Source organism: Mycteria americana, chromosome 2, assembly GCF_035582795.1.
Source record: "Mycteria americana isolate JAX WOST 10 ecotype Jacksonville Zoo and Gardens chromosome 2, USCA_MyAme_1.0, whole genome shotgun sequence".
In the NCBI taxonomy this organism is placed as follows: domain Eukaryota; kingdom Metazoa; phylum Chordata; class Aves; order Ciconiiformes; family Ciconiidae; genus Mycteria; species Mycteria americana.
In genome coordinates, this window is record NC_134366.1 from 76,863,551 (window position 1) to 76,877,713 (window position 14,163).

Below are 14,163 nucleotides of genomic sequence, written 5' to 3' on the forward strand. Positions count from 1 at the left end.
ATATGCATGTTCATAAACCTGTGCATCACATTTCTTTCCCAGAGATCAAGATTTGTCTGTTTGAAATCCTTCAGGGGCTCAACTCAGTATGCACCCTTAGCGCACTCTCCTGATGTGCTAGTCGACTGGGCTCCCCTACAATGTGGAAGCGGCTGCCACTTTTTTCACAGACAAATGGAGGTAACGTTCACTCGATTAAACGATATGCTAGCAAGCAGAGCAGTTATCAGGAACATACAAGACAGATTCAGTTCCCCTGCCGGAGGTGATCTGCACCCACTGCTGTGAAAATACTGCCCAGCAGTAGCTACTGCCCTCAGAAGGTGCCTATGAACAGGCCCCTGACATATGAAGCAGTCGTTAGATAACAGTCATAAATAACACTCCACAAGGAACATTCTGACTACCAGAAAACAACACCTGCCCCCCTCTTTATGGTTGAAATAATCCTGAAAAATCTTTTTGGGTGCCAAAGTTTTGTAGAAGAACAGAGAACACTCTCTACTCCACCACCCAAAACTCAGTGGTGACCTTCTAGGCGTAACCCTGCTTCCCTAAGTCTTGCTGCATGCCAAGGACCCTACCTGATCACCACTGACCACCAAAGACTCTTCTCCAAACCCCTAGTTCCAGTGCTCCTTCAACGGAGGCACACTCATATTTCCTCTCTGGGAACACTAAAGAATGTGATAGGGAATTAGGTAACTGGTAAGGCTTCCAAGTGCCACACTCCTGAGTAAAGCTGTTTTCTGGTTACTCTTCATTCAAACCAGGTCAAGGTAAAAGGCAAATAAAAGCATTTACACACAACTCCCAAAACAGACAGTACCGGTAAACAGGCAACCACACTAAAAATCTATGTACCCTAAGATAAAAGTAGAAAAGTTCCTTTTTTTTCCTCCAGCTGATTTGATATGGCCTTTTTATCAACTGTGACTACTAGGATTCTGTTTTCTGTCTGTATTACACCTGAAGTTGCATCTATTAGAAAGAAAATGCTTCTCAGTGGACTGTGATAGCTTTTAGAGCCAATCTCTCCTTCAAAATCCTCAGATGGATGAGACAGATCAGTTTCAGAGTGAAAGGCTAAATTGATTTAATTTGGGAGACAGTTGTGCCATTTTTCTACACTGAAATATATAATGTTTTACTTTATACTTATGTAAATGCATACATTTGTTTTTTGGCTCAAGTTTCATGTTCTGTGCCTGGCTGCTTGCCCCAACAAGGGGTAAAGTTCTCACTCTTTGGTGCCTCAGTCTGTATGTTTCAGTAATGAAGAATCTTTTTAACCACCATTTGCATTTAATTTCACTCTGTACATGAACATACATACTTGATACAAATAGCATGAATATATGTAGGCTGCTGGGCACAACAATAATTAACCACTTTGGAATGACAAGAGATTAATGTCCAACAACTCTCATCCAAGGACTCCTATTATTAGAACACTTCAGCATGATGCAGGAGATGTGATGTGCATCCCCAGAGCAAAGGAAGGAATCAAACTTCAGTTTCATATATCCAGATGAATGCTTCAGCAATTCCTTGGTTTAAAAAATTGTTTAAAACCCTCCCTTTGATACGCTAGAATGTGTATCAGAAATGTGCAAAGATACATCTCTGAACAACAGCTAGATTTACAGCAGACCAGTGCTCTACTACTTCCTATTGACTATAAAAAGATTCCCCACTCAAGAGTGACAGATCAGCCTTTTCAGCATTACCTATACTTAAAGAGCTTAAGATGGGATTCCAGATTCCCCTTAAACCTTAACTATTGCAATAACAGCTTTTAGGTGCCTCTTTTGATCTAGTTCAAAACATTTCCTCTTGCCTAAATCTCATTTCTAGAGAAGAGGATATTTAACTGCCAAGGCATTCAACCACTTATTTTCATCAACTGGTACAATGAACTACCCAAGATTATCTCCCTGACTCTGCTCACAAGAGAAAGCAAAGTAAAGTAGGGAGAAATCGGTGCTGCAGAAGATTGTAAGTACTCCTGCAACACGTGTGGTAATCTGACACAGCAATGAAACAAGACCCTTCGTCACCAAAAGCCTAAGCTGCGAGTTCCCCACCGCTGGCAAGCGCTGTTGTTACAGCATCTCTTTATCATATGCATCACAGAATAGAACAACGTGAATGCTTGCAGAATTTGTGGTTATTTTTGTACGTTATTTTTTTAAGGCAGAAGAATGAAAAACTAACGACTGAACAATCTGGGAATGAAGAAATGTTACATTGTGTCCGTTACCTGTTACTCCCCTTCTCTCTGCTGTCAGTAGTTCTGGGTCACCTTGAGTACCCAGCATAATCGCATAGTGAGCTCTAACTGGTTATGCCTGTGTAGTGCTGCTGGTGACCCTAAAATTTACATGTGACTGGCAGCATTATAGGAAGCCTGTGAGATCTTGTAATTGTACCTTAAGGTCTGACCCGGCTTGCAAAACCTGTGGCCGCACATACACACACACACAAAAAAAAGGCCTGACACCATTTGGTCCTGAAGGGTTTGTGGTGAAAATCCAATTAAAAAAAATGACATAGACTGTAGCTGATGAAGGAAGAGTGAAATATCATAAAGGAAGAAGCTCTGTTATGCTACTTTTACTGTCAGTTTTCCAAGCTAGTTTTTCTATTAGGAGTCAATAGCTGGTTTAAGACCATGTTTTCTTCTATACAATTGTCTACCTTCCTTCCTTCCTTCCTTTCTTTGATTCCTCATTGTCCTTCCCAATCATGCTAAAACTTGCTATGTTTCCCAAATCATTTACCCATATTGATTTCACCCAGGTCTACATTACAAAACACATGCCAGTGTAATTAGAACCATATCTACATAATTAGTGTCAGCACCTAATGTAACTGCATTTAATTAAGGTGGTATGGGTTATTTGCCAAGCACTTTGTCAATTCACCTCAGCTTGTCTATATGAGAGACTCACACTGCAGAAACTACCTCAGTTTTTAAATGAGTTAGGGTTACATGGGAAAATAATGTATTTGTTTTAGTCTAACAGAGAGAGGGAGAAATTTCTGGTTTTTTCAGCTGCGCTATTTGCTGTGTTAAAAATGGAAACACTCCACGTTCACAGTATATATTACTCGTTCATTCAGTATAGAGCTGTGTTAACATCTGTGTTACACGGAACTTGTGGTCTGGTTGAGATGCTTAATAGTGCACAGGAACCTTAAATATTAAAAATTAATTTGGTGAACTGTGTTTAAACTTGCTGTAGGGGTCCTGGTTCTTTTGTTCAGCGTTTTTGCACAGGAAGACCATGAACATGATGGGGAAAAGATGAAAAAGGGGAGATGGAAAGAAAGCAATATTTGGATAACAAAACCAAATTGTAGAAGTACCCAAGAGAAAGAGCAGTTTAACAACTTTTCTCTCTCCGAACAATTTCAACCTGCTTCCTATTAGCAAAGAGAAAGTGTTTAGAAAGTTGCTAGAGGTCAGAAACAACAGCTGTGATCACAGGTGGCAGTAAGCAGAAGGACAGACAGACAACTGTCTAGCTGCAGCTGCTCAGAAGCAAGGCAATGCCTTATTCCTCACTTGGGTTTACGACCTCATCTACCACAGCCTATTCAGAGTAATGTATCTGTGATCTGGGCCACATTCAGAAGTCAGCTGAAGGGACAGCGAAGGAACCTGAGAGAGACAAGTTCACACTCTGCCCCCCCGCAGGCCCTGCTACGAACATTCGGAGGGAAGCCTTATGGAAAGGAAGATCCGCACGGAAGATGGACGCTCCCTTTCCACACTATAGTACAACGTGCTAGAGCAAGTAACCCCATGGTCGGAGGCCAGCTTTCACAGCTGCTGTCCGGCTACGAAACCAGGGCTCGGGCTTTGGCTGAGAAGGACGACTTACTCCCAGGAGGCGCCTGGCCGCCGGCCGGGAGGGGCGCGGGCCCGGGCCGAGCCGAGCGCCGCCGCTCCCGCTGAGGGGATCGCCGCTCCCGGCGCTGCCTCCGGGCGGCGCAACACCGCCGCGGCGGCTGCGGGAGGCACCGGGGGCGGGGAACCCTGCTGTTTATGCTAAGGAAAAGTTACGTGCCTTCAGCGTACGCTGCTGCCGGGAGGCCTCTCAGGAGCGCGGCCTGTACCGCGCACCCCGCGTTCGGGGCGTTAGCTCCTTCCCACCGTGGGGGCTTTCCTTTTACCTCGAGAGCGCTTGGAACCGCCCTGAGCAGACCGCGTCCCTGCCTCGGCGCTAGGCGACACCATTTCTCGGGGGGGGGGGGGGGAGGAAGGGGAGAGAAAGGAAGCCTGGTTCTTTCCTAGCGCAACGGCAGAAAGGGTTTTGCTGGAGAGTGGTACGCTCCTCGTCAGGCTGGGTGCCCGAGGGTCTCCGCCTAGTGTTTGCCCTCTTTCTCTCCTCCCCCCCCCCCCCCGCGCTAAGTGGGAGAGGCGAGGCGTCTCCCCAGCGCATGCGCGGTGAGGGAAGGCACTCAGTGTCAGAGGGGATGGAGGAGATGGCGGAGCCCGGCGCGGAGCCGGGCGCGGGCCGGAGCGGCGCTGGGGCGGCAGCGGCGGGCGACAGCGAGAGGAGCGACAGCGTCGCCGGAGGGGAGGCCGCCGCTGCGTCGTCACCGCCGTGCTCCCCTCCGGCGGCCGTCGGGGGCGAGGGCGGTGGGGCGAAGCCGCTGAGCGCGGCGGAGTACGCGCGGCGCGTGCACCAGTGGCTGTGGGACTCGTACTGCGGGTACCTCAGCTGGCAGGGCTGCCTGCCCGCCCTCCTCGCCGCCTCCGCCGCCGCCGCCTCCGCCGCGCCCGCCTGCGCCGCCGGCCCCGCTCGCGTCGCCGCGCCGCCGCCCCCTCCTTCCCCGCCGCCGGGGGCGGCCGCCGCCGCCTACTACAGCCCGTTCTACCTCTTCGCTCCGGCGCCAGCCCAGACGGCCACCGCCGGGCCGGGGCCCCGCGCCGCTGCCGCCGCCCCCGCCCCCGCTTGGCCGGGAGCTGCGGGCAGGTTGGCCCCCCTGCCCAGGGCGGCCTCCAGCAGCACCGGCGGCAGCGGGGCCCCCAGGGAGACGGGGCGGCCGGCAGGTGAGTGGGGGCGGGCGGGGTCGGGGGCCGGTCTCGGTCGCTTCGCGTGGGGAGAAAGGGGGCGGCCGGCCTGGCCCTTGCCGCCCGTGGGCAGGCGGTAGGCATCGCCCGAGTCCCTGGTTAGCCGCCGCCTGCCGTGCGGGATGGGCAGGGGCGGAGGCGTCGCCCCCGCCGGTGCCGCTGGCTGGCTGCCCGCTGCGCCTTCGGTCTCCGCGGGCCCCTCCGCCGCAGTTCTGGGAAACGGGTATCTCGAGAAGGAAGCTGGGGGTTTTGCAACGTTGGGGGTCGCTGCACTTCTGTGGGCTGCAGACCCGGGCGTGTAGCCGTGCCTTGTGAAAGGTGACAGCCCAAATAGCAAGTGTGTAAATCTAGAACTTAATCCATAAGCAGGTTTGAGAGGCTTGACTTGTTTGTACAGCTTATAACTTTATGCTTGTAAGATGATTTCATGTATAGGAAGGAGTTTTTCTCCAGTGAAACTTACTCTTGTGGTAACAGGCTTGTAATGCATCTAGCTTCACAAGTGGCCCATTTGGATGATGAAATCTAAAGTAACTTTATCAGTTTTAGTGAACTCTTGGTGCTCAAGTAACAGCATTTAATGAAATTGAAGCAGAGAAGTAAAAACAGGCTTACATTCAACAAGCCAGCGGCAGGACCTGAGATAAACAAAAGTCTGTTAGGGCTATAAATGTTGAAGATACTGCATAGCAGTGCTTCTGTTTATATTTGTTCGAGAGGAAGACAAACTTGCTCTGATCACATTGGAGTTAAAACATGGAGCACACAAATATTTCTTAACAAGTTGAGGAGCGCCTAGATGTCATTCCCTGAATGTTTGGTAGCACCTTGAGTAATGGTAGAAAACTGTGGAGCAGAACACTGCTAAAGGACTTTGGAGAAAAGCCAGATTTCTGTTCTTTCTGCAGGGCAAAGTACAGCATTACTGATCTGTAATATAATTTATAAGCTTAGTGGCTGGGTGTGAGGGGAGAGCGTTTTTAGCTGCTTTTTCTTCATTTTGAAGGGAAGGGAATGTAGCTTCTGAACTTGCTTCTTTGTTGTGGTTTTGAGCAGATGTTGTTTAAACAAGGTTGTAATATAAAGTAGTGTTTCCTTTAATTGTGCCCTGATTCTGAGTTATGGATTGCTTATAAACAGATACTGCCAGTCATTGAAAAAGAGGATATGAACAAAGGCTAGACTGAAATGATTCTTGGATTTTTACCTAGCTCTTCAAGAACTAATTCCATATGTTAAAGGTAATTTATGGCACGAATAGCACTTGATACCACTGAACATGGTTATTCTGAATGCTAAATACTGTTGCAACACCTGGCCTTCTTAAGGGAACTCTGTATGTGATACAGTGATACAGTACAATTACAAAGACAGAGCGTTGTGCCGGTGCTTTGGCTCCAGATTGCAAATGGATTTATTTGGAACAGCTAAAGCGATTGCGGCTCCTTCTCTTCTGCTGCAGATTATTGCCCAGACAGCAGGCTTGGCAGGGCAGGCCATGTATCTGTCCCTACGCCACTGCAGTTTACAGCCCAGTGTGCTTACATAAGCTGAAATAAGTGACAGCTTATGTTAATGTTGCAGATTTTAAACGGGGATGTCAAAAAACGGAATTGGTAACTGCCTCTTCCAGTTCAATCTGCCTGCAGGTGTGTGCCAGAGCACCAGTATTAACAGCACTCTGGGTAGTAGCATTCTTTTTGTGGATGGTCATCATGATTTAAGATACTTCCCCCCCCTCACCCCTCCCTGCCTTACTGCAGGAGATTACTGCTCTTCTGCTGGGAACAGTAGAGCAAAAAGTATGTCCAAGCCTCAGCTGCTCTGCCTGGCTGACTGGTGCAAACCCATCTTTATTACTAGCTTAATGTAAGATCCTAGACTTTGAGCTGAGATGGATGCATGTTGCATTCGGCTGTCCCTGCCATACAAATAGGAACCCCTGGCAAAATAGTGGATTTCTGATATGAGGAACATCTCAAATCACTGCAATAGAAAACTGTCAGTCTAAGGGTTGCCAAGGTTTCTTAATATAAAGGGGTTTAACATAACTTGAATACTTATTTTCTTAGCCCCACTTAGCTTCTTCCTTTTTCAGTCATTGAGTCTAATATATTCAAATGAAACTGTGCCACTAACTTCAGCGAATGTATTCCTTTTAACAGAGCAAATGAATGCTTTTATCTGGCGCTGTATGCACAAGCCGGGATTGGGGAGACTGGCTATGGTCCCTTCTGCCTTAGTTGAAGAATCTTTAATTAGAATTTAGTTGACAACTTGGACATGCTTTGACAATGAGAATTGCATCCATTTTCATATTATTTACATAACAGTCATGCTACTCAATAGTATCAATGCAGAGTTATCAGTGAAACAGGTATGAAATAAAGAAATCTAAACTGAGGTATGTTAAATAAGAACTTGCTCTTACCTAATGGCTGCTTAATTATACTTACCCCATTTAAAAAATGCCCAAGTGCCGTGGGCTTTCAGCTTCGCTTGCATAGCTTGTGAGGCCAGGCCTGGCATTGTCAGTCTCAGCAGTTGAACTGTGGAGGCTTATTCTAAGAGAAATTTGATGATATTTTTTGAGATTGGAGAGAAGAATGGTTCTCTTTCCCCTTTCTTTTTCTCTTTTCCGTGTGCGTGGGGGTTGGCGTTCTCAGAAACACTAACAAACACAGTGACTATTTTCCACAAGTTAAATCTAGTAGTACTTGGGTATTTCTAAATGAAGTTTTGATGCGTTGCTGGTTTCATGTGAGTTTTGAGTCCTTGCTGGTTTCATGTGAGTAGTCATGTTTGTTGTTTGGGAAATACAGAGGGGTAGATGGGTTCAGATGAAATTATCTTGCAACACTGTTCCATGGAAACGTTCTAAGATACTCTTTTGTATTTTCTTTGCTTTAATCATCTGAGGTAGTGTTAGCAACAAAAACTTGTAACTGTGACTACTTATTTTGCCCCCATTTGCACTTGGCCAAATGAAATAGAAGCAATGTGTTACATTTTCTGGCTCATGGTAGGGCAGCATGCTGTGTTTTGTTACAATAAGATGTCTATGGGAACGTTTATGCCAGGTATGACTAGTATTTTCATCCCCTCCTGTTTCTGGGTCTGACTTGAGACAAAATAGGCTGTGTTTTACTTTTAGAGAGCTGGTACTTCGTACATATGGAAGCCTTGCTGCTGAGCGATAGAAAAGTCATGGTAGTTCTAAGATCTAATTTTCCTTTTATCTAAACTCCCAGATTTACTGAAATCTGTCTCTATGAAGCTGTTCTAAACAAAAGAAAACAAAAATTGATGCATCTTCAGTGTTCTCTGGTTCTTTAGCAGGGTGGGATTTTGTCTGTAATCCTAAGTATGAGGGGACTTGGAGTTCTGAAAGAATTTGATTTAATTTAAGAAGGTTCTTTAATTCAATTTAAACAGTTCGATCATTTTTTATTTGTACACTTTTAGAAGTTTTCTCGAAGAAGATGTGAGCTGAGATCAAGGCCTTGATAATGTTCTTGCAGTGAGGTTAACGTGAAAAAGTTCTTTAAATGATAGCGTTAACTTTGTGTTAGTGCAGTAAAATCTGGGTAATGTTAACTGTTTCTGTTACAGGTCGGGAGTTCATCATCCCTTCGCTGGCACACAGGTTCATAGCAGAGATGGTGGATTTTTTTATTCTGTTCTTCATAAAGGCAACCATTGTTTTAAGTATTATGCACCTCAGTGGAATAAAGTAAGTTGAACAATTTAAAGCCTTATTACATACAGCTTTAAGCTCTTCATGCTCTTTGAGGTGTCATGACCTATATATGGTACGCTTATACATATGATGGCACTTAGTAACTGTCAAAAGTTGAGGAAGAAGCACCACTCGGTTAACCTCCTTTTAAACACTTTCTGGTTTTGGGTCAGCTGATGGAAACAAAGAATTTGTACAGGTGTCTTCACAGGCTCACAAACTCCTTACTAAGGATAGATTAGACTTGCAGTCTTATTTTTGGGAGGCAATAGCAAGATTTTTTAAAAGTCCTCTAAAAATGTCAAAGAAAAAACATTGACAGATAAATTTGTTTTTCAAACAGCCCTTAAAAATGCACTGGATCTGGCTGGGATGGAGTTAATTTTCTTCCTAGCGTCTCCTATGGTGCTGTGTTTTAGATTTGTGACCGAAACAACACTAACCCACAACAAAAAAAATTTCAGATCCCGCATGTCAGATACGTATGTAGTTTTAAAATACAGCCTGATTGCTAGGAATGCTACCATGCTGCAGTCTTTACTGGGCATGAGTTGGGTTTCTAAAAAAGTATAATTAAGCATTGTGTGTATCAACTATACACTACACTGAAAGACCCTTCATTTCACATTCTTATACTCAGGTGTAATAATTTACTTCAAAGACTGTTTCTTTTTTATCTGCCTCTTTAACTGTAGGTATCTTATTCTGTAGCTCGTTTAGGTCCTCTGCTTTGGGTTGGTGTAATCAAATATTTTGATCTGATTAGGCGATGAGAGCTTGCTGTAGTCAGGAATTCCATTACTGTACAAACACACTTCAGAATCCAAGTTTTCTGCTAAAGCACCTTCCAAATGTTGACTGACTGTAAACTGGTGCTATGCAGATAACATCTTTCAGACACCTTAAACTGCTGCTTGAAAGGTGTGTGGAAGAGAGTCAAATCCAAAACAATAAATATGTCAATGTAAATGATCAGTGTTTTTTGTTCAGAGAAGCGTGCAATTAAAATGCTGAACTCAGTTCTGTTTAGTTGCCAAAACCTCCAACTCTAATCTGACAGCTTGTATTTCCATCTTGTTTTTAGTAGGCTGAGAATGCTACAAAATGAAGTACTGGAAAGATGGGGAACAACTATATGTATATTGCTTTGGTAAAATAGTGAAGGTGATGGAAAGAGAGGGAATCTTTTTCAATTAATTTACAGTATATTAAATATTACTACTTTTGCAAGCGCCAAGAAGTTGCTTACAAGTAACTTCAGAGAAACATTCTGGGTTTTCTTTTTCGCTTGTGAGATGTGGTGTGCTTGAGGTTAGGGTGAGGAGTTGTCATGAAAAAAATACGCCCTTGCAGGCTCAGGATAGAGACTTCAGGCCAAGGTTGTATTGAAGGGAAATGCAGGTTGTGCCATGCTGTTTTCTTAATTCCTTATGTTTTTCAATCCTTAAGTCTGAATAAAGAGGGGGGCAAGTAGTACAAATATAGATGGACTGTTTTGAAGTGGGCCTGCACATTTCTATGTGAGTAGTAATTCTCACCTAGATGCGCGAGTGAAAAGTCCTTGCCTAAATACATGTTGCAAATATGCCCATTCCAAGCATCAGAGAAGAGTGTTAAACCTGTAGAGTTTAGCTTGTGAAAATATGCAACGGACTCCAAATTGATGCTTTGTGTAGCTTTGTTAGGGTAAACAACTGAAGGTTTCAGTTGCTTTAAGCTAAAAACTTCCTCTGGCGTGCCAAGGTGCCTGCCTCTAGAAGAGTATGGTGAGCAGTAAAGACTACCGAGAGTGAGGAGCCCTGATCATGCAAAGGATAGGTCTCCCTTGCTTGCTTAGGGAGACTTGCAACTTCTCCCTTGCATTTATAGAGGAGAGTGCCGCCTTTTCTTCTTCCTTGAGTTCCTGTAAGGGAGAGACTTGGATGCCTTCCATTTATACAGAGTCAGATGATCACACGCAGAATCTCTTGTCTGCCTCCCAAGAAGTGTGAGAATTTTCAGAACAATTCTGCAGCTCACTACCCAGGGACACCATTGTGCAAAAGTGGTAATAAAGAATGATCTTTTCTTAATGAAAAAGACAAAACAAGCTAGGCAGCAACTCAGAAGGAAAACTAGTGTTCTGAATTTTAATGGTGTGTTCAGTACCAGAGAAGCCAAGGAGCTTTTGTTCTTTTACTAATACCAGAACTGAAGGAATGAATTCTGGTATTAAAGAGGTAACACTGGTATTGGAAGAAAGATGGTTTTAAAGTTCAGTCTTGTTTTGTACAGGGACATCTCCAAATTTGCCATGCATTACATAATAGAAGAAATAGATGAAGATACGTCCATGGAAGATTTGCAGAAAATGATGATAGTAGCTCTCATCTACAGGTTGTTAGTCTGCTTCTATGAGGTAACTACTCCTAAATATTAACTTCTATAATTAATAGTTGTCAGTTGTTGAATAAATGTTGAAAAAAATTCCATCACCATTGGCTTACAAAGTAAATCCCCTTTACCGTATTTTGGATTATGTTGAAGCTTATGACATTCGCACAGTTTGATGAAAACCAAGTTTGCTAGACCAGGCAACAACATGGTGTGCGGAATTGAAACAAGTTTTCTTTTACAGATAATCTGTATTTGGGGAGCAGGTGGAGCAACCCCAGGGAAATTCTTGCTTGGACTGCGAGTTGTGACGTGTGATACATCTGTACTTATTGCGCCCAGCCGTGTGTTAGTCATTCCATCTTCTAATGTCAGTATGACAACGTAAGTGCTCTTAGCTCAGTCACGTTGCTTTCAGGTTAATAGTGTGGAAGGCATGCGATTTGGAAGGAGATACACCATTTCTTTATTAGTGGCCTTTGCAATAATTAGATTGCAAGAGCTATTGTTAGATTCTGTGATCTAAGAATAAAATAGCAATTACTCAATCGTGAATATTTTTCAGGTTAGCTGATAAAATAATCTCTGAACCCTGGAGATTGATTTTTTTTTTTTTTTTTTGGTGCTGTGCAAAACTGAGGCACTAAACTTGAAAATAAACTACTTCCTGATAGAAGCAGAACAGTGAAAATAAGGCACTGCATGTTTTATTCTTATTTCAGGTCCACAATACGAGCTTTGATCAAGAATTTTTCTATTGCTTCGTTTTTTCCTGCATTCATTACACTGCTGTTTTTCCAGCATAACAGAACAGCCTATGATATTGTAGCAGGGACTATTGTGGTAAGAAGAAATGGAGTCAGATGATACTAAAAGATGAGATTTCCAGACTGGTTTTAACATCCCCTCCCACCCCCAGTGAACAAAGACCTACCCCAAAACTGAAATTGAGGTGTCTAGCAGAATCTTTTGCCCAAATGAAGTGGGAACTGATTCAGAAGCTAAAGAAAATGTTTTACTCCGGTATGATGCCAGCAGCTACCTTCAAAGTATTGGAGTTTTCATAAATGCCAAAGAAGTTTGGGAGAAACAATACATATTGAATCTGGAAGTATTAACCTCCGATGGATGAGAAAGGAAGTGGCTGTATTAGCTGCAGAAAGGAGCTGTTCTGTTCGTCCGTCTGTGGAAAGCAGACACCTAGAAATACTCCACCTTAAAAGAAATGTCGCTCCTACAGTTTTGGATGTTGGCAGGTAACTAGAAAATCAAGTTGTTTTCCAAGCAGTTGCCTAAGTCGTATGATACTCTGCGGGGAAGAGAACTGCAGTATTAGACAGTAAGGCAAATCATGCTAATTAAATTGCCATGTGTGTAGAAAGAGATGAGCAGTGTTCGTCATGGCCCTTATTATTGCTTCACAGGTCATATTCCCTCACCTCTTTAAGTATTTTATCAGAACATTGATGTGAAAAGTTTTTTGCATGACTGTCTTGAGCACTGTCACTTATTCCATGTCAAAGCTAATAAAGAGGTGAAATAATAGCTGCTTTTTCTCTGGGAAGGGTATGTTACACTGCAGTGTCAGTGAGTTGGTGTGTGTAAATAATTTTGGAGCTGTGAACAGTACAGATCATGCTAATGAAAGGTAACTTTTTTGCTTCTGTTTGGAGTGAAAGCACTTGTCTATTTCTTGCATACAATACCAAGCAAAACAACTGAATGTGTTTCAGGAGCATGCAGAAAACAGTAACTGAAATGTGTTATGGGTGTAAATCTACAGGAGTAAAAATACTGGTTATTTTCACTTTATAATTCTGGCTAATTGTTTGTATATTCAGAATAACTTAAATACTGAATAAAGAAGCCTAATATTTTGCATGATTACATAGCTTTGATAATCTGTTTATTCTCATGTTATTAGTATCTTGGGAAAGGAATATAAGCAACAATGTTAATGTTTTATTAAAATTCGAGTAAGAGTTTGGAATTCTTCTAGAGCCTTGTTTTTGTGTGTTCTTCCCTTAGGCGTAACTATGCCACTCTGTGGCTGAAGTTCTTACCCTACCTTCAGTTTTAGAGGTTGACAATAGAAATGTTTGAGAGCTTGGTTATCTCTCTTGTCTTCAGGTGAAATAACTTAATCAGTAATGCATTACTATTCTGCAATATTTTAGTTTGACAAGTGGTGCTCTTCTGTTTATTAACATCACATTCTGTGTATGTGCTCTGATCTTCATTTACAATGATGTTTTGGGAGGTCTGAATAAGGCACCCTTTTGAAGTTGTTAGGCCACTTGATGTGTAGCGGAAACAGAACTTCAGAGATAGTTACCACTTCACTGTTCTTTCCAAGAACTGTACTGTTGACTTATGCCTCAACTTTTAACTTCAGTGCCTGGCCACCAGCCTGACAGAGGCTAAAGCTGTCAGAACTTAACTGAAGTCCCTTCTAGGGGGAGTGTTGCTGACTTACTTACAATTTCAGTATGCATACAGAAACAATTTTTGCTCTATCTACTGTGGCAGTGACCTGGAAACTAGGATTCAGCATGGCGGGGGGGGGGGGGGGGCAGGGGGAAGGGAAAAGCAACACTGTTAGCTAACACTTTATTGCTACCAATTCAGGTGTAAGGGAAAGTAGAAAAATACCATGTCTATACCATACTCTGTAGAAAAATACCATGCCTTCCACAGCAGGTAAAGAAAAAAATTACAATTCAAGAACACAGAGCCTGTCCATGGAAATAGGTACACATTATGCTGTTGTAAACTTTAGTTTGTCTCTTACACAAGCTGCAGTGAAGATGCAGCTTTTTCCTGTTTGTAGGATGAGTACTTGGCAGGTGATAGAGCTAAGGAAAAGAAGTGAAAGTTGTGGCATTTTTCAGATTTAGACATTGGGAAATACATAATTGCACACAATCCCTCCACAGCTATAGTGGCAGGATGTGACTGTCTGAAT

General features: G+C 43.5%; 1 protein-coding gene across 1 annotated transcript; it reads left to right on the top strand.

The window, feature by feature from the left end:
• Positions 1 to 4,460: 4,460 nt before the first annotated feature.
• Positions 4,461 to 13,183, top strand: FAM8A1 (family with sequence similarity 8 member A1). Its single transcript, XM_075493829.1, has 5 exons — positions 4,461 to 5,065; positions 8,699 to 8,819; positions 11,100 to 11,223; positions 11,443 to 11,582; positions 11,921 to 13,183. Exons 1-5 carry the CDS (start codon positions 4,486 to 4,488, stop codon positions 12,063 to 12,065), a joined length of 1,110 nt encoding a protein of 369 aa, XP_075349944.1. The 5' UTR covers positions 4,461 to 4,485; the 3' UTR covers positions 12,066 to 13,183.
• Positions 13,184 to 14,163: the final 980 nt, after the last annotated feature.

What these genes read in the sequence shown, in the direction of transcription:
- FAM8A1 (XM_075493829.1), top strand. Translation starts at nt 4,486, where the DNA reads ATGGAGGAGATGGCGGAGCCCGGCGCGGAGCCGGGCGCGGGCCGGAGC. An exon ending in TGTTAGTCTGCTTCTATGAG is followed by an intron (nt 11,224 to 11,442) that starts GTAACTACTCCT and finishes TTTCTTTTACAG; the next exon opens with ATAATCTGTATTTGGGGAGC. An exon ending in TCTAATGTCAGTATGACAAC is followed by an intron (nt 11,583 to 11,920) that starts GTAAGTGCTCTT and finishes TTCTTATTTCAG; the next exon opens with GTCCACAATACGAGCTTTGA.